At 40.3% G+C, this 25,780-nt stretch overlaps 1 protein-coding gene across 2 annotated transcripts; it reads left to right on the top strand.

The window, feature by feature from the left end:
- The first annotated feature begins 22 nt into the window (after positions 1-22).
- On the top strand, positions 23-25,780 carry dtnbp1a (dystrobrevin binding protein 1a). Of its 2 annotated transcripts, none has more exons than XM_083538217.1 (10): positions 23-289; positions 3,620-3,673; positions 3,858-3,908; positions 4,266-4,326; positions 8,283-8,415; positions 12,979-13,111; positions 14,207-14,229; positions 21,954-22,109; positions 24,368-24,502; positions 25,034-25,780. In XM_083538217.1, exons 1-10 carry the CDS (start codon positions 234-236, stop codon positions 25,336-25,338), a joined length of 1,107 nt encoding a protein of 368 aa, XP_083394343.1. In that variant the 5' UTR covers positions 23-233; the 3' UTR covers positions 25,339-25,780. The 2 variants fall into 2 exon arrangements, with proteins under 2 accessions (XP_083394343.1, XP_083394342.1); XM_083538216.1 differs by having other exon boundaries at positions 25-289; positions 24,356-24,502.

Here is a 25,780-nt window from a genome sequence, read left to right as displayed (position 1 = left end):
ACGGGTGGGAGAAATAAAACAAGCGTAGTGTCCTAGGGCTGAAACAGAAGTGACAAGTGTGTTGATACGGTTTGGAGGAAGTTCACTGCTCCACCCGTGTTCGTGGTCTGATTTGGGAGCACTGGTGAATAGACGGAGTTTTGAGATGAACTGTCATAATTATAAGCTTCATCACGTCGCTAGATGCTAAGACTTCACAGCTGCGACGAGACTGGAAACGCTTAGAGGTGGAAATGTTTGAGAATTTCAGAGAGAGACTGCAGATCGTGCAGCAAGACTTTACATCAGGGTATTTATATACACACACACACACACACACACACACACACACACACACACACACACACACACACACACCTGACATCTACTGCACTGCGTTCTCCTGAACATGCCTGGATCACACTGGGTCTCTGATTGCGCCTATCCCCGCAGTTCTTGGATTGGGACGCGGCCCCTCAGTGTGTACTGATTTCCTGTTGGTGTTTCTTTATTAAGTAATTATAGTCATATTGCACATACGATCAGATGAGAATTATGATAATAATACCATTAATCTGAGCTAATCTGAGTCTTCTAATTGGCTCAATGCTTCCTGCATTCCACAGCAGTGCTCTAAACAAACACAAATACTTTCACATGACTGTCACATGGGGGACTGCAGGCGGGCGGGGGGGGGCACTTACTTTTGGTTTCCCTCGCATTTCACCACTATAAGTGTCCCGACTCTATAACACACTGAGCCAGATATTTTGAGCTTGTATTTGAAACAGTTGATTGTATTAACGTGTATGAAAAACAGCACACACAACTATGTTTAGTTTTAACATTTCAGTATTACTACATGGGGTACACAAACCTTTTTCTGTAAAAGGCCAACAATCAGACTTAGAGCAAGAGTAAATGTTGCATTATACCAAACTGTGTTATGATAAATTACACTTGTATTGCATTATATGTAGTATAACTATATGTATAATAGTTGCTTTGGATCCCCTTATTTGTGATTTCAAAACATGATCCTGTAATCCGCTTATCGAATGCAGTTTTCTGGGGCAATAAATCGTATAGTACAACAATCCTATTTATAATACAGTAGAGTTCATTGTGTAATACTGTGCAACTGAGAATGATTCCATACAGTGGTGGATGAAGTTATGGTAGAGATACAGTAGGTAAAATATTACTCCAGTAAAAGTAACAAGTGAAAGTACAAAAGTATTTGCCTTCGAATGTACTTAAGTACCCAAATTACTACGATTTATTATGTCAATTTTTGTCAAAAGACACTTTCTTAATCAACCCAGTTTATGCGAAAAGTTTCTAATGTTATTCTTAGCGCACCAGTTTACAGTGCATCTGGAAAGTATTCAAGGTGCTTCACTTTTTCCACATTTTATGTTACAGTCTTATTTCTAAACGGATTCAATTTATTATTTCCTTTGAAATTCTACACACAAAACCCCATAATGACAAAGTGAAAGAAGTTTGTATGAAATTTTTGCAAATGTATAAACAAATGAAAAAAGTAATTCATAAGTATTCGCAGCCTTTGCTCACTACTTTGTTGAAGCAATTTATCACCAATTACAGCCTCTTTCTGAGTTTCATGCTACAAACCTGGCATCTACTTTTGGGCAGTTTCTTCTTACCAACCCCAACCACTCTTAGTGCCGGTCCCAAGCCCGGATAAATAGGGTGGGGATGCGTTAGGAAGGGCATCCAGCGTAAAAACATGTGCCAAATCAAACATGCGGATGATCTTATAGGGAGAAGCCGAAAGAACCTCTCAAGCTCCATCAGGTTGGATGTGGAGCATCGGTACACAGACAATTTCAGATCTCTCCAAAGATGTTCATTCAGGTTCAAGTCTGGGCTCTGGCTGGGCCAAGTCAGGATCGAAGAAAAAAAAAGAATGCAGCAATGTGCAGAGAAATCCTTCACCAAAATCTACTCCAGAGTGCCCCAGTCTGAGGTCCAGAGCACTCTGGAGTTTTTTTCTTCGATCCTGACTAATCTCCCAGTTCCTGCTGCTAAAAAACATCCCCACAGCATGATGCTGCCACCACCATGCTTTACTGTAGGTATGGTATTGTCCAGGTGATGATCGGTGCCTGGTTTACTCCAGACATTTCGCTTGGCATTCAGACCAAAGAGTTCAATCTTTGTTTCTCATGGTCTGAGAGTCCTTCAGGTGCCTTTTGGCAACACCAGGCAGGATTTTATGTGTCTTTTACAGAGGATTGGTTATCGTCTGTCCACTCTACCACACAGGCTTGATTAGTGGAGTGCTGCAGAGATGGTTGTTCTTCTGGAAGGTTCTCCTCTCTCCACAGAGAAACACTGGAGCTCTATTAGAGTCACCATCAGGTTCTTGGTCACCTCACTGACTAAGGCCCTTCTCCCCAATCGCTCAGTTTGGTAGGTGGCCAACTTTAGGAAGATTTCTGGTGGTTCCAAACTTCTTCCATTATGTATGATGGAGGCCACTGTGCTCAATGGGATCTTCAGTGCTGCAGACATTTTTCTGTGCCTCGCTACAATTCTGCCTCCGAGGTCTACAAACCATTTCTTGGACTTCATGGCTTGGTTTGTGGTCTGACATGCACTGTTAACTGTGGGACTTTTTATAGATAGGTGTGTGCCTTTCTAAATCATGTCCAATCAACTGAATTTATCACAGGTGGACTCCAGTCAATTTGTAGAAACATCTCAAGGATGATCAGTAGAAACAGGATGCACCTGAGCTCATTTTTGAGTGCCATGGCAAAGGCTGTGAATATTTATGTGCATGTGAATTATTTATTTTTTTATTATTTTTAATAAATTTGCAAAGCTTTCAAGCAAACTTCTTTCACGTTGTCATTATGGGGTTTTGTTTGTAGAATAATCAGTAGAATAATTTCCACATCAAAATGTGGAAAAAGTGAAGCTCTGTGAATACTTTCCAGATGCACTGTAAATGGGATTAAAGGCTGATATGCATGTTATCAAAAATTTTAAGTTGAACCGCACAGAAAGTAAAGCAGAAAGAGGAAGTAAACAAACAAAGATCAACCAATCCAAACACTTTCGTAAAGCAGTGCTACACTGTGCTCTAAATCCACTACTGTTTACTAGAATGGCCGTGAACGAATCCCCTGGACTGCCTAAAGCCAGTTTTACACGGTTTAATTATAGCAGTTTATTACTTTTCACATAATGATCTCATTATAATTTTTTATAAAGAACAGTGGGATACAGATTCCATGATGCAGATTCTCTAACAGTAGATGTGCGATTGTAGAAAATGACTGCGTTAGTCAGTGCAATTCAAGTTTATAGAGAATATAACTTCAGGACTTATCTAGCTAAGGGGTAATGATTACCACACAGTCACTGGATCGCTGCCCATCAGACTGATATGATTCATGTTTATACAGCACGGATTACCAAGGAAAAGTTCACTGTGAAGCAAAAACTGTACCTTTCATGAACCCTTTCTGAGAGGGATCTCATGCAGTACCACATCACCCCTACTTTATTCAGCACAAGTGTGTGTAGGTTGTTCCTGTAATACAATCTCATGCACACAAACTGCAGCATCATGTGAAAGTCTCATCTTTTGTTTCTTCCCTTTCAGAATCAAGACCTTGAGTGATAAGTCCAAGGAGGCCAAAGTGAAGAAGAAACAAAGGTGTGTACATGCTCATAATTATACAAAAGTTCAGTAATTCAAATGGACATACAGATGAATGGAAAATTATTTTCCATACCATAATTATAGTGCATGATATTGTGTTGCATTTCTCCAGTATATTGTTGTCTTGGATGGAGTTGGTGAAATGCAGTTAGTCATATTTGTGCTGTCTGTCTTTTAGAAGAGAAGAATATCTTCCTCAGTACTCTGCTGGACTGGAGTTGTTGAATCGGTATATGTAATGATACACTCACGTTCATGAAGTGTTATGTGTCTCATCATAATCTTCTAAATCTTCTTCATTTTCTAAATCTTCTAAATGTTTTTCTTCTTCTTCTCCTCCTTCTAAATAATTTTCATGTTCTAAATCTTCTTCTTCTTCTAAATCTTTTCCTTCTATATATTCTTCCTTTTTAATTTTCTAGATCTTCTTTTAAATCATCTTTTCTAGATATTCTTTTTTAAATGATTTTCAACTAAATGTTATTTTATCATCTTCTTCCTCTTAAATGTTCTTCCTCTTTTAAATCAGTGCATGTTTCCCATTCGTTTTATTATTTGAGAAAATAAATCTTATTTTGTTCTGTAGATATGAGGATGCCTGGGTGATGCTGCACAAACGAACCAAAGAATGTGCCAAAGCTGCAGATGTGAGTAGGCAGAGGGTTGATCCTGTTTAATGTCTAACAGTGACACATCGAACACACATTAAAGTCTGTTACAGTCGTTCCCTCACCAACAGCATGACAAAAAACACATACAGTAGATAGATATAGAAAATGCGGCACATTAATGGACAATCTGCAATTGTTTTATTTAGTGCCTATAAGTGTGTTCTCTATAAGTCGAGTGAGCCAGTGGCGACTGTGGCAAGGAAAAACTCACTGAGAATGAAAAGAGGAAGAAACCCTGAGAGGAACCAGACTCAAAAAGAAAAACATCCTCATCTGGGTGGCACCGAATGTCCAGTCATTATAGTTTTATTATTGTTGAGGTGTACTGTTCAATGATGGTGGACAACAGGTGGTAGCTCAGCGGTTAAGTCTGTGGATTAGTGATAGGAAGGCGGGGGGTGGGGTTCAAGTCTCGGTATCGCTAAGGGCCCTTAAGAAGCTCTGACCCCAGCATCTTAGCATTGCTGGGATATGCAAAGAATTTCACTGTGCTGAAAAATTTACATGTGACAAATATAAAGTTTCTTTCTTTCTTTCTTTCTTTCTTTCTTTCTTTCTTTCTTTCTTTCTTTCTTTCTTTCTTTCTTTCTTTCTTTCTTTCTTTCTGCTGCTTTGGGTCATTGTAAAATGCTATACAAATAAAATAGCATTAATTGGACATTATTAGAGCTATCTTCTTCTTCTTCTTTTTCTTTCGGCTGCTCCCATTAGGGGTCGCCACAGCGGATCATCCGTCTCCATACCACCCTGTCCTCTATATCTGCCTCTTTTACACCAACTACCTGCATGTCTTCCCTCACCACATCCATGAACCTCCTCCTTGGCCTTCCTCTTTTCCTCCTACCTGGTGGCTCCATCTTCAGCATTTTTCTACCAATATAATTCATGTCCCTTCTCTGCACATGTCCAAACCATCTCAATCTCGCCTCCCTCACCTTGTCACCACAACATCCTACATGTGCTGTCCCTCTAATAAACTCATTTCTAATCTTGTCCATCCTCGTCACTCCCAACGAAAACCTCAACATCTTCAGCTCTGCTACCTCCAGCTCCACCTCCTGTCTTTTACTCAATGCCACTGTCTCTAATCCATACAACATCGCAGGTCTCACCACAGTCCTATAAACTTTCCCTTTCATTCTTGCAGATACTCTTCTATCACAAATCACTCCTGTCACTCTTCTCCACCCACTCCACCCTGCCTGCACTCTTTTCTTTACTTCCCTAACACACTCTCCATTACTTTGCACTGTTGACCCCAGGTACCTGAACTCCTCCACCTTCTTCACCTCTTCACCCTGCAACCGCATCACTCCACTGCCCTCCCTCTCATTCACACACATGTACTCTGTCTTACTCCTACTGACTTTCATTCCCCTTCTCTCCAGCGCATATCTCCACCTCTCCAGGCTCTTCTCAACCTGCTCTCTACTCTCACCACAAATCACAATATCATCTGCAAACATCATAGTCCAGGGAGACTCCTGTCTGACCTCGTCCGTCAACCTGTCCATCACCACTGCAAACAGGAAAGGGCTCAGGGCCGATCCTTGATGTAGTCCAACCTTCACCCTGAACCAGTCTGTCGTACCTACTGCACACTTTACTGCCGTCACACTGTCCTCATACATGTCCTGCACCACCCTCAAATACTTCTCTGACACACCTGACTTCCTCATACAATACCACAACTCCTCTCTCGGCACCCTGTCGTACGCTTTCTCTAAATCCACAAATACACAATGCAGCTCCTTCTGTCCTTCTCTATACTTCTCCATCAACATCCTCAAAGCAAATAAGGCATCTGTGGTGCTCTTCCTCGGCATGAAACCATACTGTTGCTCACAGATGGTCACCTCTTCTCTCAGCCTGGCTTCCACTACTCTTTCCCATAACTTCATGGTGTGACTGATCAACTTAATTCCCCTGTAGTTACTGCAGGTTTGCACATCTCCCTTATGCTTAAAGATCGGTACCAGCACACTCCTTCTCCATTCCTCAGGCATCCTCTCCCCTTCCAGAATCCTGTTAAACAATCTGGTTAAAAACTCCACTGCCATCTCTCCTAAACATCTCCACGCTTCTACCGGTATGTCATCTGGTCCAACCGACTTTCCATTCTTCATCCTCTTAATCGCTGCTCTCACTTCCTCCTTACTAATCCTATCTACATCCTGCTTCACCAACTCCACATCCTCCAACCTTCTCTCTCTCTGATTTTCCTCATTCATCAGCTGCTCAAAATACTCCCTCCATCTTCTCAACACACTCTCCTCACTAGTCAACACATTTCCCTCTCCATCCTTTATTGCTCTAACTTGCAGTACATCCTTCCCAGCTCGGTCCCTCTGCTTGGCCAATCGGTATAAATCCTTTTCTCCTTCCTTAGTGTCCAACTCTTATACAGTTCCTCATATGCCTTTTCCTTGGCTTTCGCCACATCCCTTTTAACCTGCTGCCGCATCTCCTTGTACTCCTGCCTACTTTTCTCATCACTCTGTCGATCCCACTTCTGTTTTGCCAATCTCTTTCCCCTAATGCTCTCCTGCACTTCCTCATTCCACCACCACGTCTCCTTGTCTTGCTTTCTATTTCCAGATGTCACACCAAGTACTTTTCTAGCTGCCTCCCTCATCACTCCTGCGGTAGTTGCCCAATCATCCGGCACCTCTTCACCACCACCAAGCCCCTGTCTGACCTCTTCCCTGAACCTCACACTACACTCTTCCTCCTTCAGTTTCCACCATCTTATTCTTCTTTCAAACCTTACTTTCCTCCTCTTCTTCTTCGCCTCCAAAACCATCCTACAGACCACCATTCGATGCTGTCTAGCTACACTGTCCCCCGCCAACACCTTACAGTCTCCAATCTCCTTCAGGTTGCATCTCCTACACAGAAGATAATCCACCTGTGTGCACCTTCCTCCACTCTTATATGTCACCCTATGATCCTCCTTCTTCTTAAAATACGTGTTCACCACTGCCATTTCCATCCTTTTAGCAAAATCTACCACCATCTGCCCTTCCACATTCCTCTCCTTAAAACCATACCTACCCATCACCTCCTCATCACCTCTGTTCCCTTCACCTACATGCCCATTAAAGTCTGCCCCAATCACCAATCGTTCTTTCCTAGGTACACCATCTACCACTTCATCTAATTCACTCCAGAATCTTTCCTTCTCCTCCATCTCACAGCCAACTTGTGGAGCATAGGCACTGATGACATTTATCATCATCCCTTCAACTTCCACCTTCACGATCATCACCCTATCAGAAACTCTCTTCACCTCCACTACACTCTTACTGTACTCTTCCTTCAGAATCACCCCTACACCATTTCTCTTCCCATCCACACCATGATAAAACAGTTTAAACCCACCTCCAATGTTCCTGGCCTTACTCCCTTTCCACTTGGTCTCCTGAACACACAACACATCTACCTTTCTCCTCTCCATCATATCAGCTATCTCTCTCCCTTTACCCGTCATAGTACCAACATTTAAAGTACCAACCCGAACCTCTACTCTCCTACACTGCTCCTTTTCCTGCCGTCTCTGTAGACGCCTTCCTCCTCTCCTTCTCCTCCTTCGGCCAACAGTAGCCCAATTTCCACCGGTACCCTGTCGGCTAACGATACCTGTGGCGGTCGTTGTTAACCCGGGCCTCGACCGATCCGGTATGAAATTCTCATTTGTGATCCGCATATTTGATTTGGCACATGTTTTACGCTGGATGCCCTTCCTAACGCAACCCTCCCCATTTACCCGGGCTTGGGACCGGCACTAAGAGTACACTGGCTTGTGCCCCCCTAATGGCTGGGTTGGACATTATTAGAGCTATAAGTAATAGAATTCCTTAATTAAGAGTGTTGCATAATTGCTGCATACTGTATTCATCACCACACACTATATGATCATATGCACTTATCAGATGGTGGATGGAGAAGTGGTGATGCTCTCGGCTCACTGGGAGAGGAGAAGAGCAGCGTTATTTCAGCTGCAGGAACAGTTACAACAGGTCCCAAACTTCCTTACAGACCTGAAGTCCATCACTGCTCGAGTCGGTGAGACAGACACAAAGCACACACACAAAACTCACACTTCACTCATGTTCTTCTGTCAAGCAAGATGAAGACTCTGGCAGTTTTATCTAATGCTCCTGCATTTCTCTATGCTCTCAGTATTGTGTGTGGTCATATATTTTTATCATTGTTTTCTTTAAAGAACACTTTCTTCCAGGAAGGTTTAACTTTAATTAACTTAACTTTTTATATCATCCATATCCTTGTTATTTACATGCAGATAGGCACCTGGGCTTTAGATGTTTAATCGTATGATGACCAACATTTACAGCCACCTGTCTGGAATATCAAATAGAAGAAATAGTGCACAAAAGATAGATGATATAATTGTCCCTTAATTATACTAGGAGACCCAAACCTGTTCCAGCATGACAATGCCCTGCGCACAAGTCAAGCTCCATAATTTACATGGGTTGAAGTGGAAGATCTTGACTGGCCTGCTCAACCCTTCTGAAAACACCTTTAGCTTGATGATCACAAATCTCCACAAGCACACTCCAAAATCTAGTGAAACATCTTCCCAGAAAAGTGGAGGTTATAACAGCAAAAGTAGAATGACATTAAAAAGGTGTCCACAAACTTTTGTCCATATTCTCTGTGCCAGGGGTCGCCCGCAAGAACCACATGAGTCGCCCATGGGCCTTTTCTAAAAAATAGCTCACCATTGTGCCACTAACCAGTGAGCTGCATCAAATGTATTTTGTTGCTATTCATTTTTAAATCACACTTGTATTGGTGTGAATTTGAAAATGACAGTATTAAAATATAGATGACTAGATACAGATGAATATCATTAATTATTAATAATAATATATAATTAAAGGGAGAGTGGTGGCTCCAGCGGTTAAGGCGCTGGGTTGCCGATCGGAAGGTCGGGGGTTCGAGCCCCGGTATCGCCATGCTGCCATTCTTGGGCCCTTGAGCAAGGCCCTTAACCCTCTATGCTCCAGGGGTCCCTTACGAGGGAAATATCAAGGTCCGTGACGTTGGGCCGCCTTCCAGTGGGCTCACCACCTGCAGGAGGGACCGTAAGGGACGGTGCTGTGAGGATTGGGCAGCAGTCGAAGGCGGGGGCCTACTTAGACTGCTGCCCCCGCGACCCGAATTACGGATAAGCGGGAGAAAATGAATGAAAAAGGATGAATGAATATAATTAAAGGTAAATTGAGCAAATTTGTTATTTCAGAAGTGTCTATAAAACTGGTAGCCCCTCACATTAATCAGTTCCCAAGAAGTAGCTCTGAGTTTCAAAAAGGATGCTGACCCCTGCTCTATGCTCTCTAAATCTTCAATACTTTTAAAATAATGAGTTTTATTGTTGTATCAGTTTTAAAATTAGAAGGCTCTGTTTTGGAGTTTCAGTCAAATCTAAAAAACTTGTGGGTGATTTTTGATACAGACTTAAAATCTGCACTCATGTTCAGAGTACATTTAACATTTTTTCATCTTTTTCAATTTCTGAAAAATGGATCAATTCTTTAGTTTTTTCACACATCGATTACTTTAATGCTTTCTTTGTCAGGGTTTTGAAATCTACATCAAACAAATTGCAGTTTGTCAAAAATTCAGCTGCTAGAATTCTGAATAAGACCAGGTCTGGTAAACAGATTTCTCCAGTTTTGGAGTCATTGCTTTGGCTTCCTGTCAGATTCCGGATTGATTTAAAAATTCTGACCTATGAAGCCCCACATGGTACGGCACCTCATCTTTTAACTGCATACACTCCCAATCTCCATTCTACTGATTCGGGTCTTTTAGTTGTTCCCACCACCCGTTTATGCTTTATGGGTGATCAGCTTTTCCCTCACACGCACCAAAGCTGTGGAATTCTCTCCCTACTGAGATCAGACAGGCCGAGTCTTTTACTGTTTTTAAATCTGCTCTTAAAACTCGCTTTTTCAGGACAGCTTTTATGTGATCTTTTTATTTTGTGATGTTTATTTACTTATTGAATTTTTCTCATTATTATTTTTTATTAATAGTTGTATTATTATTACTATTATTCATTATTTTTTTTTTTTTTATCTTTATTACATTTTTTCTTCTAATGTTTGGAAAACGTTTTGAGATGTTACTTAAAGGTGCTATATAAGATTAAAATTATTGTTTTTTAGAGATGTGTTGTGTGTTCTGAGTGAGACACTTCTGCCACCTCGTGAGCCTCTCTGACACCAGAGGAACTGCACTTTGGTGGAACAGTCAGATCACCTTGATTAACCTTGCAGAACAGCTGCTCAGTAATGTATGAAGACACTAAGTGGGAACTCCTGTGGAGTGCCATCTGCTAGTGCTCACAGCTAAAGGAGATTCATATTTACTCCCTCAGTCTCATTCTGTCAATTAGCGACAGGTTCTCATGATCATTTCCAGCAGAATATAGTGCAGGCAACAGATCTTGAGGTTGTCAATGCCTGATGTGGGAGGGAAACTAAACTTTGAAACGCACTGGACTTTCACTGGATTTTCTTTCTCCTATTGAGAAGTTATAATGTAACAATGAAACCCTGGATGTTTTAAGGGAATCCTTTCTCAAACCTCGCTCAGGATCTGTCTGTGTGGAGTTTTGTAGAGTTCTTCCTGCCTTTGTGTGTGTTTCCTCTGGGTTCTCTGGCTTCCTACCATCTCCAAAAAAACGTGCCAAAAGGTGGATCGGCTACTCCACACTATATTAGTGAAATATGTGTCATAAATAAAAAAGGATTGACGGTATCTTGAATAAAATAGTTTTTTTAGCTTGTTAAAATTGTGGCGGTTGCATTGAACTCTGGGAATTTCACAGTTGAAATTAATTCTTAAATTATATTAAAGCATCCTCATGTGAAATTTCAGCCTCAGATGTTTTCGAGCATCAGGGCACAAACTATTGTTCAGCTATGAGATCTTCCTCTAGTGTTTGTGAAACATGAAAAAACAAGATTTGAAACAGGATTTCTTGCATCTTCTCACACTGATCAGCTCTGGCTTGGAAAGGAATTTTAATTAGTAACTTAAGATCATGGTTTGCCCAAACTGGTGCGTGACTGCAGGCCTCGAGGCCACAACACTGCAGAGCTTTTTGTTATTCCATCTGTTTCAGCTTATCAGATAATGATTTCATTATTTACTTTAAATTTGTTGACAGGGTTTCATGCAGGTAAAAACTAAATATTTGACTTGGTTTTCTTCATGAACTAATAATTTACAGATTACTAGTAAAAATATTTTAATTCATTATTCAAATTGCAGTTTAAACAATCTCAATCAAAACATGGACTGTGTGTTTATGTACACATTAGACTTTACAAAACACTTTTTCTAGATGAGCCACTTGGTGGCACTAAAAAGCTTCATTGTGTTAACATGAAACTCCAGATTGGTCATTTTTAGTTCAATTACACTGCACACACATAGTCTAAATGTGGTTTTTTTTAGATCACACGCTTGTGCTTTAACCGGTGAAGCAGATTTTTTAGCAAAGAAATTTACACAGTAGGCACACACCTGTACAGAATATACAGTATGTGAATCTCCATTATATGAAACTGTAAAATTTCGTAAAAAATCTAATTTTTATTTTTTGTGCTGGAACGCACAAATATAATGTCATATGGTGTATGAGGAACATTTTACTATTAAGTCAGAATGGCTATACAGATAAACCCAACAGAATTTTTAGTCAGAACGCCCAGTCAGATCACCACTGACAGAACGCCCAGTGTGAACACCTAGTCAGAAGGCCCAGAGAGTTCTCCCAGTCAGATCACCACTGACAGAGCGTACAGTGTGAACACCCAGTCAGAATACCCAGAGAGTTCTCCCAGTCAGATCACCAATGACAGAATGCCCAGTCAAAACGCCCAGCGTGAACACCCAATCAGAATGCCAAGAGAGTTCTCCCAGTCAGATCACCAATGACCGAAGGCCTAGTCAGAACACCCAGTGTAAACACCCAGACAGATTGGCCCAGACGATTCACCTCAGACAGAAAGCCCCTGGCAAAAAGGCCACTTATATTTCCCCCTGAAAAAACACCTACTTGAAACACTCAGACAGAGCAACCCAGACAGAGCAACCCAGACAGAGCAACCCAGACAGAGCAACCCAGACAGAGCAACCCAGACAGAGCAACCCAGACACATCGCCCCATTCACAACACCCAGTCATACCTCCCAGACAGTTCACCCCTGACAGAACGCCCAGTCATATAGCCCCGTGGCAGAACACCCAGTCAGATCGCTCAGTCAGATTACTTCTGACAGACCACCCCTGAAAGAACCCCTCTAATAGAATGCTCAGACAGAGCTCCCAGTTAGACTGCCCCAGACAGGACATTCACACAGATTGCCCCTGACTGAACAGGCATAATGTTTGGCTATACTGACAGCTACAGGAGCTATGTTGAATCCCCAAACCAAACAGTGGGTCTGAATATCTAGTCTGATTGGCCAAAAATAAAGTGTATAGTTGTTCCACTTGTTTTATGGTGATAGCATGAATAATCAGCTCATAATAAAAAAGATCAGATAGTACTGACCTCTAAAACTATTTTTATCGTCTTTCCTACAGCTCAACTCGAGTCCAGCTTTGAGGAGACCGAGAGTCATCTGACATACTTGGAGAATCTGTGTGGTCAGTGTGAGCTACAGCGCTTCAAACACTTACAGATTCTACAGCTGGAGAACTACAAGAAAAAGAAGAGGTGATTACTGTCTAACACCCCTCTTTCCCTGCCTCTCTCTCCTATTTCTCCTCTACCTGAAGAGCTGAGGTCAATAATAACAGCATGAGCTGAGCTCTGACTCCATGTTCTAAGTCCTAAATCTTGGTTAAAGTAAAGACATTTTGATTGTTTAGATTTTTGAGCACAATGGAGTGTTACGCCTTATGCAGTGATAAAATTGCTTGACTAAAATGTACTGTATATTGCACATGATAACAGTATCAAGAATTTACTTCATAAATTTAGCACAAGTTAACACAATTTACTGTACTGCATATAAATGTATATAATAATGTATAGTATATTCTGACTGTGCATCATTGGATTTTTTTTTTATTTTTTATTTTTATCATAATTTCATCTTTATTCTGGACAGTTTCATAATCTGACCCTCAGTTAGTTTTTTTTATTTTCAAATCAGTGCATTTCCCTGAAGGGCCCTTAGTAATTCTTTCCCATTTTCTCGTACTAATCTTCCATCTTTTCTCAACTGGCTCCTTTTTTCCCATCCTTTTACAGGTGGTAAAGTAGGTATAATAGAATTACAGGGAAGATTTGGTTAGGAAGAAAATGCTGCAGCATCAAAGGCCGATCTTAGAAAGAGGCGAACACAATTAAATCTTGTTGATTCACATATAAAGGATCTCTAGTCACCCACACTGTGCCACGAGCTTAAAAAAAAAAAAAAAAAAAAAAAAAACATAAAATCACGCTCTGCTCTCGAGCAGCTTTTTATTTGACCTGTATTATATACTAAGTGTTTGATAATATCAGAACGATTACTTGTAACAGAAGTACAGCGTGTAGCTGCAGGACGTGTACACTAAAACAGAGACTAAAAATAAGCTTTCTAGAGCAATCTCTGTTTGAAATCACTTTGTGCAGTACATGTGTGAAGTACTGCATGTTTGTGATTCGCCATCAGGACTGAAACCATATTATAGATCTTTTTATCTTTTTTATCAGCAGTGCAATTAAAAATGACTTGTTCATTAGGAATCAATGTGATCAAGATTGATGTTATACTGTGTACATGCGACTTTCAAAAGTAAAATTTTTTTTTTCATTTTGTAGGAAAGAACTGGAATCTCTTAAAGGTAAGAAACGATTGTATAAATGTATTATTCATTCTGTGGTGGTGTGTTTGATATGTGGGTGGGTTTGGGCTTTTTTTTGGTCTCATTTCCATCAGCCCTTAAGGCCCTACAGAAAGTCCACAGGTTTGAAGAAAATCTAATCACAAATACTGTACGTAACCACGACATTAAGACCCAGTTTTGATCTAAGAATCGACTTTTTTTATTCTGCACTATACTGTGACTATACTATACTTATACATCAGAGTTCTGTTCTCTGTAAAACTGTTTATTTCTGAACAAACGTGTTTTTGTGTTGTCTGTGTATTTGTCCTCTGATTTGTCATTTACCGTCTGGACCTCATCTAGTGCTCCATGGCGAGGTGAGCGGTTTGGCAATTAGCTGCTAATTAACCTTACTGAGCGAGTGCCAGTGATTGGGGTGATCTCTATTCATCTATTTCATGCGATGATGTCCGTGATAAACTGACATCTCATCTCATTTCCAAAACAAAAAAAATGAATTTATATAAAAAGCTTTTGTTTTGGAAATAAGTAGGTCAATATAATGTCAGAACTTTATTTGTTGGTACCTAAAATAATGAAGACTAGAGCAGGGGACTTGCCTAGAAACAGTGATCGACAGGGAATTTGCTGAATATCTGAGAGGAAACTGAGAGAAGGTGTATCTTTTTGGGGTGCTTCCATTTTGCAAATAAACTTTCTTTTCGGCTTCTCCCGTTAGGGGTCGCCACAGCGGATCCTCCGCACGTTTGATTTGGCACATGTTTTACGCTGGATGCCCTTCCTAACGCAACCCTCCCCAATTTATCCGGGCTTGGGACCGGCACTAAGAGTGGCTGGGGATGGTTCCCTGACCGGGAATCGAACCCGGGTCGCAGCGCTGCATCTTAACCACTAGACCACCAGGGGACCTTGCTTTCATTTTGCAAATACCAAATAAAAAAAATTATCCAGATTTCTGATGAGTATTGGTGCTCCTGACTTTTCTAGCCAATATGTGGATCATCCCCAAACTCTTACCCTACAATTGGAGGCACACAATTGCATATGCTGTCTTTTCCCTTCACTTGACCCAAACCTGTTCCAGCATGACAATGTCCCTGTGCACAAAACCAGCTCATGAATACATGTTTTACATGGGTTGTAGGGGAAGATCTTGATTGGCCTGCTGTAGAGCTCTGACCTCAACCCCATTGAATTTTGGGATAAACTTTTCACACTGACTGCACCCCAGGCCTCCTCACTTCAACTACATCGGTATCTCACTTAACTAACACCCTTGTATTTGAAATTATCTCCACACATTTCCACAAGCTCCCTTCAAAATCTAGTGAAACATCTTCCCAGAACAGCAAACAGGGACTGAAAGGGCTGTTCTGAAAGTATATACGAATCTTATGGTTGGGTCAAACGTTTGTCCATGTAGTGTACTTCTGTATTCGGTTTTGTTGTCGCTGGCATTTCTGGTGTCACATTATCATAAAATATATATTTTTAGTGACCCGAATTCAAAAGGAATCATTACAACAAAACAATATAATGGGTTCAAATTGTAGTAGCAGTTATCGTGGTGATGATGTGATCATACAGTGAACTACAGGCTTTGGGAGAATTTGAGCTCCGTGATTATTAATTCAAGGACTTGATTATTTCCTCCCTTGGAGGAAAAGCTAACATTCTCTCCAACTGCTAACTGCTGATTACTGCCAGTAATCAGTGTCAAAATACGAATGTTCTCCAAATAGAGTGGGTTCCTTCCAATGCATTCTTTACAGAGGCCATAAATGCTGTTATTGACCTTAAAATGAAGCGTTAACAGCCACTAACAGCCTTTTTGTGCCTCTGGGCTGCACTGGCTAAATTCCTTTAAACAGATGGCATAACAAATCATTACATAGCATGGATTAAATGTGAAGTAAGTCCTGTGTGAAACAGCCTTGGCTACAGATTCGCATAATATGACTCATCAATCGCTGTTTAATGGAATCCTTTTAAATGTTCGTCTTTCTTACCAGTGTCTTAGATTGTAAAGATCTCTTCTAATCTAAAATGTAATCGAACGTACGGTGACCAGTAACTCTAATTAAGGTGACAGCAAGACATGCTTTCTCCCCCTTAGAGCTATGAATGGTACATTCCAAGCTTGCTTCTCCTTTAGCGCTGTGTCCCTGAGCAGGAGATGCTTCAGCATCACACAGTGTATGACAGAGCATGTGTGTGTGTGTGCATGCGTGTGTGTGTGTGTGGGTGTGTGAGGGATCTTGAAATTGGCTGTACGTACTGTAGAAGGTGCAAAGATATGCAGGTTTAACCTTTTCTCATCGGAGTCTTTCAGCCTCTGATTTTTCGACTCTTAACACTCTCGTCTTCATAAGCCAGAGACAGGAGCACTTGCACGCCTGGAGCAGTGGACAGCAGTAAGAGGAAATCGTGTTCCAAATTGTTTTTTTGTTTATTTCGCTGTGGATGTAGTTTAGCTGCCATGGTGATGAAGGCCAGTCTGGCAGCGTTGTTTAAAGGATTTTATTCTTTATGACGACTCCGTGAGGCAAAGACGCATTGTTGTTTGTCAGATGCTCTAGAGCCCTTTGAGCTTTGGTGAAACTGGTGAAAGGTTGCGTTTGGGATGGAGTCCAGCATGTTGGAGGTGGCCATGCTGGTCTTTGCAAATAAGTCCCCTTTGACTCGCATGAAAAGAGCTCATGCTGTTCGGTACAGCTGCTGTTTACATGGGGAATGATAATGTGCATGTACTGTACATGGCTCCACTCACCAGACATAATATACTGTATGTATGGGTTTTGAATAACTTTGTGAAATATGTTCAATTTTTGGGTTTTTTTGTTTTATATATTTATATATACTTTCAACTGCTTTTCTGCTATTTGGACCTAAAAGAATGGATAACTGGATAATTGTATGAAGGCGAAACACCAGGGATCATGTTCTCGAAAATGCAAAAAGGATGACGTTTATTGTGCTTCTTGAAGAATTCATCGAAACTTCCTCGGGCTGTTGAGTTTAAAGCGCTGTCCCTGATCGTGTTGTGGTGTGGGAACCATTTTTGTGTTTGTCTTTCGGCTTAGAATAAGCCAGATGGCATAAATAAGAGGCCAGAAAGGGGCTCACAGGTCAAGAAAATAACTTCTGGTGGTCTGAAACCACATGGCAATGCTAACATTCCTCAGGGGTCTTTCAGTGGCTGGAAAAATGACCAGAAACCAATTGCAAGATTTTTTCTATCTTACCGTGTCAATAGCGATATGACAAAACCATATAAATATTTTTTTGCGCAGAAGGCGAACGTGGCAGCATATGCTCCGCTCTCCACTCACCTCTTATCCACGTGCCCACTGCCACATACATATATACTTTTATTTTATTATAAAAATGTAAATATTATTATACTTTTTAATAATATTATTATTATTTGAATCATTAACACATTACAGTATACTACCCCATACTGATCGCCATTATTTTGATATAGACCTTTTGATATTTTCAAGTTACGATGGGATCATCTGAATGCATCTCCATCATAAGTCGGGGACTACCTGCATATTTCTTTAAAAGGAAATAAGGCGCAGGTCCTCACTTCATCTTCAGTAGAGCTTTTCTCTTTTCCGTAATGCTGCTCCATAATCCTGAGTGATTGTTGTGGGATGTTCTCTCCTGAAGAAAGGCCAGGTCTTGGAGAGATTAGAGAGGTGGATATCTGTCAGCTTTGTATTCGAGGACCTCAAAATGATGCTTAGATTTCCATGGAAGGTACTTTACTGCATCATAGTGTTCATTTAATGACTAGTGATTATGGGGACATCATCGAATAAACGAGCATCAGCATTTTTCCCAGTCAAATTGCCTCATAATTGTTGCTTGTAATATAAAGTTAATTACTGGACATAATGATTTCCAGGAGACAGCTGTCCAAAACATTATGGATTCCCTCTTTTGGCAGGAGACCCACGCACTGCTTTCAGCTTCCTTTAGATGATAATCGATCGAAAATGGAAATCCATGTTTGAGATCATGTTTATGACTGACACACCTGCAGTCATGCCACATAACCATTGAAATCTCGTATACCAAAGTGCTAACTGTGAGACCTTTTAAAGCAGGCTCATGCTGATCATTGGTGGTCAGTGTAACTCAGCTGTGTTTGTGATTGTACCATAGTCATGGTAAAGCCAAGGACACTTTGTGTTGAAAAATCAAATCCTGGCGCTTCGCTAAATGGCACATTAACAGTTAGCACTTCTTTCCTTAACGCATGCTATTAACCTAAGTGGCCCATAGGCTTTGTCTCTGTAGTTACCAATCAGCCGAGTGCCCTTCCACTGATTAGCAGCCGGGAGACGACGCTGTATCGAGAGGTGGTGTGTCTGATGGATGCGACTGCAGCGTATCATTTGTCAATTGTCATTGCGGTTTTGTCCATGCAACATGCAAATGAGCTCTCTGAACACAATCACTGTTTATAATTGGTGTACTGTGAGCACTCCGTCTCAACCATGGTTTTATTGGCTTTTTTGTTTTTTCATTCATCATGAGTCAGGAGGATTTACTGTTCAGTAGTTCTTACTCTCTCTCTGCTTTCCCTTCTGTCGGGGTGATGAATGTGACAACGGAGGGTCACGTTATGCCTTCATACATCATTAGCCTCCAGAGCGCAAAGAAAACTAAGCAGGAGATGACTAGACCGTGTCCATTCTGAGTAGTTTGTCTTTACAGTGCACCTCGTTAAGAAACTGGACATCATTATGTTGTTCTAAAGTAATGCTGAGGAGGAAACCTCTGTATCTACACTGTTTGAATCTCCTGATCACTATGTGTGATTTTTGTTTAAATATTCTTTTTTTTATAACTTTTTTTGCTGTAGGATTTCAAAATGTCCTCCCGCTTAGAGACATGACAGTATATGCAGCTCGGTTCATAAATATGAACCGAGCCTGCAAAGGACACCTGCAAAGTTCTTGATGTAGTCAGCTGTCTCCTACAGCAGGTCACAGCTTTATTTCTGCTTGTTGCAGCTCCAATTTAAGAGCAGTTGCACCCAAAATGGTGTCAGAAACACAGCATGTTTATTTAATTGGCTGTGTGCAATGTTTCATAGTCAGCTTACTTAGTTCTCATTCCAAAATTCAAAGAAATTAATGATTTCAGATGAAAAGGCTTGTTCAGGAAGTCAGGAAGAGAAGGAACATGGCTTTTGTTAATGAGCACGTTTTATATCTAACTCGCGCTGGTTCTTTGAGTGAAGTGGAGATCTACTTCGTACTCCAGGATCTCTCTACAAGTTCACGTGAATTTCATCTGACCACTGAATAGTTTTAGCAATGATCGAGGGGCCGTCATCATTCTCGAATTAAGCAATATTGTCATTTTTCAGTTCAATTAAATTAAAATGTACATTTCCTCATAATCTTCATATATTTTTATGTATAGAGTTACGCAAAGACGTTAGTGGACATTATGGATGTGAGAACGTAGCAGGGGGCAGAAGAATGGGTTTCACGCACTCTTTGGCTTTCTCAAAAAATATACACATCTCTCTCCTGTTTGAGAGTAAAAACGGGAAACTCCTGCAACATGCAGCTCCTAGTTCCAACTAGTGTTGCAAAATTCCAGGAATTTTAAAGACTGGAAACTTTCCATGGGAATTAATAGGAATTAATTGGAATACATAGAAATTAACAGGAATAAACATTAATGGGAATTTTAAAAATTGGAGCTTAGCCTATAACAGTGGACTTATAGTTTAATTTTAATATAATTTTGTTTAAAACAACCAGATTTAATGGAATTTTAGTTGAATTTCTACCTGCACATTCATCAGTCACATGTACACAATTACTGCAGGGTTACTGAGGCCATGCCCCCTCAGTCAAAAAATTTCCATCTTGGCGACTAATGAACTAAATTACATACATTTATGTTTAAAAAACTGTGCCAAAACAAAATTATACTAACAAATCTTATTCAAAAATGTAATCTTTTACATCTTTTACATGTATTAGTTTGCATGCATTATTACCAAACAAAATGTTTATATATTTTTTTTGTATATGATACATTTCCCAAATTTCATATATATATTTAACATGTAATCAATTCCTGTAAATTCCCATAAATTGCTGGTAAGTTTCAGATTTTGGAATATTCCCCCAATCTCCCAGATAAAGTTCCTACAGAAAGTTTCTGGAAAGTTTCCAGAAAGTTACCCGGAAATGTTACACCCCTTTGCAGCCCAAATACCGAAACATACCTCTGGTACTGTTTATAATTAAATTTGCAATTAAAATATAGACGTTATAGACGATCATACTAATAGGAATTCAGATTTTTAAACCATAAATCATTTTATTTAGTTTGAAATAAATTAGAAAAAATTTATTTAAAATAAAAAAAGATAAAAAAAATAGCTCTATGTCCTTTACACAATTCATAAAAATGATCTCGAAGTGACATTTACACAGACTTTTTCCAAAAGAATTAGTTGGTTGTCGAATTATAGTCCGTAACAACGGAGATAACTTGCGCTCCTTTCCAAACACTCACTGTGAAATCATCTGAAGATTCCATCGAACCCTTGAGACTACTCATCATATGCATCATTTACAACAGTGGGCATTACCTGAGACACCGGCATTACAAAGCTTTTAGGGAGGCTTTTGTTTCTCGATGTGAACACCATATATAATGCATGTAAAAGTGTATATTCACTCTGCGCTCACTCTGCCTGAGGCCTAAACACAAATCATGAGTGAATCATGAGTGTCAGTGAAGCAGCCTGAACTGTTACAATCCACTTTTTTGGATGGTCTGGATGCGACCGCACTCTGTTCAGCTGTAGCTGTGACCTGCAGGAAGGAGGACAGAGCTGAGGTACGAATATAGTCATAGTGTAGTGATACTAATCGTTATTTTTAGGCTCCGTTCTGCAGCAGCATGACCCACTTTTTTAACATTTTGCAAATGGCTTTTTTTTTTTTTTTGCAAATTTGTCACGAAAGCACGCAGTGGTGCACTTTGTAAAATGTAATTGTTGTGTATATGCTTTTGTCTTATTGGTTCATAGTGAGCGCAGGAGCAGCAGCGGATATTTTCCCCATGCATTTGCTTTGTACCATGTTTCTGCCTCTGTTCCATTACAGGATGTTTGTTGGACTCCTAGCATCAGCGCCTACATCACGTTGCCTACACACAGAATAGAGACGATGGCACTTTAGTAACAAAGGCATGCTTTCTGCCATTCAGTGGATTGAGCTCTCTTCCTGTTGGAGATAAAGAAGATAAAGAAGCGCTGTTGATCACACACACACACACACACACACACACACACACACACACACACACACACACACTGCATGCGCTCACACATGCACATTCACACATTCAGAGCCTGTATTCAGCTCTCAGTTTTCTGCAGGAGGAGCTGTGTTGAGTGCAGAATTGCTTAAATCTATCTGCAAGCTTTTCTATTTTGCTTCGTACATACACACGTCAGGGTTGTGAGCTCTGCAGGAAGTAGCAGTGAGGTACACAGCAGTGTTCACAGGAGCACTCAGGACAATAACTGGCAACAGGGTTGGCATGTCATTCGATATTTTACTCCATTTTGATCGAGTTTCAGATTTGTGAGGTCTCATTTCTGCTCTCTGTTCTGTTCTCTCTCTCTTTCTCTTTCTCCCTCCCTGTTTCTCTGATCTTCATGCTAGCCGAGTTGCATGCTGAACACTCCCAGAAGGTCTTGGAGATGGAGCACGCACAGCAAGCGAAGCTGAAGGAGAGGCAAAAGTATTTCGAAGAGGCATTTCAGCAAGACATGGATCAGTATCTGTCTACAGGCTACCTGCAGATCACTGACCGGCGAGGTGAGACTCACACACATGATCTGCTTCTCAACCTTGACCGCTTTTTACCCTCTTGTACTGAACACACTCGGGAATATTTCAAATGTCAACTGATGCCTGTCAATTCTACCAATACTAATGGCAACCATTCTGACCGAGCATCTGTTTATATACAGCGCAGTACAGACGAGCGGATAAAGTGCTGCACGTTTCTCTGCTGAAATATAAAATATTAAAGAATGGTATTGCTGTGTAAAGTGGGAGCATAATAGAGCTCCGATCACAATGTAGTGCGTTTTTAAATTTACCGTCTCATCTTTCCTCTCTCTTCTTTCCTGGGTCATGCTGCTATCTTGCACTCTCTGAGGTACGCTGGGGCTTCACCTCACCTCAACTCCTCCTGCCTGTGCTGCATGTGTGTGCATGTGTAGAGTTTGTGGTGTTTGCAGTGCGAGCCTTATGCCTCATACTGACACAATGAAGTGAAGATACGTGTAATCAGGAGATCTAAATTTCTAAAAAACACAGTGAGGGTACCATATTTACAGCTCATCTGCATGGGTATGTCGGAGGACTGTTCAATTCGGTTCCGTTTTATATTATTTGTAAAGCACTTTTAAAAATAGACATTGTCCCAAAGTGGTTTTATAGAAATAAACAGATCAAAACACATACATCATTCCGCTGAAATACCTTTAGTAAAATTCGCCAAAGGTGTTCTTCACTAGTTTTTTCTGACCTTGTGATGCAGTTCATCTCAGAGCAGTTCAATAGGATTTAGGTGCAGTGCCTGGGCAGGCCGTTCCATGACAGATACTCCAGCCGACTGTTTGCTCTCTAAATAACGCTTAAAGAGCTCAGACGTACGCTTTGGGTCATTGTCTTGTTAAATTGTGAAGTTGGTTCATATAGCCACAGTCCAGATGGTATTGTCTGGTGTTGAGGTATGGAATGGTAGCCATGTTGCTTCAGGATTCACCCAAAATAAGTCTCCAACATTCCCTGCTCCAAAACAACCACAAACCATTAAGCTTTTACCTCCATGTTTAACTGTGAGTGTGAGTCTGCTAACATCATCTCTGCTCTTCTCAGCCTTACACAAGTTCTTCTGTTAGAGACAAATTGTCAGGATTCAGGATCTGTCCACAGAACTTTCTTCCAGTCTTCACTGTGTGTTGCCTTCGAAATATTTTGTTGCATAGAAACAAAAAGAACATGGATGTGTCTCAATAAAGAAATCACTGTTATCGATCTGGTTTAAGACAATGTATGAGAGAAATTTTTATCTAGGCCCAAACCATCTTTCCAAGAATAAAAGTTTTAGGTTGGAGGTGTAGCAATGGAATAATTTTTGATTAATTCATCAATGTAAAATACAATGACTGAAATAAATCCAGGTACATTGATTACTATTTATCAGATTTAGAATCAGAATCAGAATGTGCATTATTGCCAATTAGGTTTTCAGGGAAAAGGAATTAGTTTTGGCGACAGAAGATTTCAGCACATTTTTAAAAAAGAAAAAAAAGAAAAAGGAAAAAAATTATTAAGATAAAAAGAGGTATTGCACATAAAAAATTAAAAAATAAAAGTATTATTGCACAGAAAAATACCCAAGATAATGTAAAATACTATAAATTGATTATTATTTAGTACCCTACATCACAACTTGGTGTGTGTAACAAGAAAAAAAATATTTTTATGTAAATAATTTAATGATCTAAAATAATTTTCCTGTAATTCTGTTACTTTAAATAATTACTGTAAATAATTTAATGATCTAAAGTAATTTTTCTGTAATTCTGTTACTTGAAATAATCCAATATTCACAGATAAATGGAAGACTATACCAGATTTAGCTGTATCATCAAATATCAAATCGTTGCCTTAAGAAGTGAACTTGTATAATTTCATCTTTCATATCGAATATTCCTTCATGCCTGAACTCCCTGATTGTGTTCATGAATCTAATAATTTACTTTGCTTAATTTCACTCTAGATCTCGCATAACACACATTCCAGTCTCTAGTCCTTTCACCTGTCTTCACCACTAGAGTGCTAGTAATATTGTTTAAGTACATTATACACTATATGGCCAAATGTTTGTGGACACCAGACCATAAGATTCGTATGTGCTTGATAAACATCCCATACCACATTCAGTCCCTGTTCACCGTGTGTGTGTGTGTGTGTGTGTGTGTGTGTGTGTGTGTGTGTGTGTGTGTGTGTGTGTGTGTGTGTGTGTGTGTGTGTGTGTGTGTGTGCAGCATGTCCAATAGGCAGTATGTCCTCTATGGAGGTGAATGTAGATATGTTGGAGCAGATGGATCTTACAGATGTGTCAGACCATGAGGCTCTTGATGTCTTCCTCAATTCTGCTGCTGATGAGAGCAGTCCTGTATCTGCAGTCAGAGGTAATATTAGCCTTCATGCTTCAGATGGCAGCACTACAGTGTGTTTCTGGCTCTAGGGTTTGCTTTATATTTTTATATATATATATATATATATATATATATATATATATATATATAAAATATGATCTATATTAAAGTATCTGTGGGGGTGTGGATCAGCTCTGGGACTACACCATGGAACCAGATTTTTACTCCGAAGCAGGAGGACAGACGTGAAGAGAGGCGTAGGGCTAACCTGTGAAGATTAATGACAGGATGGGATTCAGGGTTATTGGGGGTCACGTGATACTAAATTCAGGCCACTTAATACTTAATTATTCATTCATCTTAATTTACTGCAAGTATTGCAAGTAATATATTTTGGCTGCAAAATATTACAGCCAGTTACAAACCACATGCTTGAGGTTTCTTCTAGGAAGGTTGAGGTTCCTTGAGCAAGTCAGAAATACAGAAGAAGAAATACAGCCTGTATTGATCATATAATTAAAAAGAGTGGAGTGTGAAGTATATTATTGTTATGTTGTATTGCAGCTCCAGATGCTGAGATCAGCCTGAAGGTTCCGAGCCACACAGAGCAGAGACATAACATCTCGTCCGTTTCGTCCTCCTGCACGGACTCGTTCAGTGGCATTACCGAGGGACCGGATGAAGAGGAGGAGGACGACGGCAGCGACGAGAGCAGCGATGCCGGACACTCGCCGTTGGTTCAGTGCGACGAGGAGGAGGTGCAGGCTGACACGACTCTTGTGGGTCTAATAGACCATGACGAGGGACTCAAAAACTCAGACGACAGTGACACAAGCACTAAAATGCCCTTTGAGGAAAGGAAAAAGTAGCAAAAAAAAAAAAAAACGCCCGATCTGTTCAGTCTGCAGAAGCAGACCCAGCGCAGCCTGGAGCCGAGTGAGCCGAACCCGAGGTGGAGCTTTAAGGTGTCTCACATGTTCGAGAACAATCTTCCTGCTTTTTTTTTTTTGTTTGTTTTTTCAGCACTGTGACTTTGCTTAAGAAATACCTTTTATTGTATCACATGCCTAAGTATTACATTAAAAAGCTGAGCATCTCAGACAAATAAACCTATTACCTGTTATTCTACCTATATCATTATAATTCTCTGTAAACAGGGTAAGATGTGAACTTGAAGCTCACTTTTTTGCACTTTGATGGCATTCATTTTGAGAAAACTACAACAAGATAAATGCATTGAAGGTTTTGTTGAGTTTTGATCATTTTTTCCTGTGTCTCTGAGCGCTCGAATAAAATCGCTGAGCATGTTTA

This window comes from Silurus aristotelis (genome assembly GCF_946808225.1).
Source record: "Silurus aristotelis genome assembly, chromosome: 1".
Lineage (NCBI taxonomy): Eukaryota > Metazoa > Chordata > Actinopteri > Siluriformes > Siluridae > Silurus > Silurus aristotelis.
Note: the sequence above shows the minus strand (reverse complement) of the source record. Positions and strands in the feature narration are given on the sequence as shown.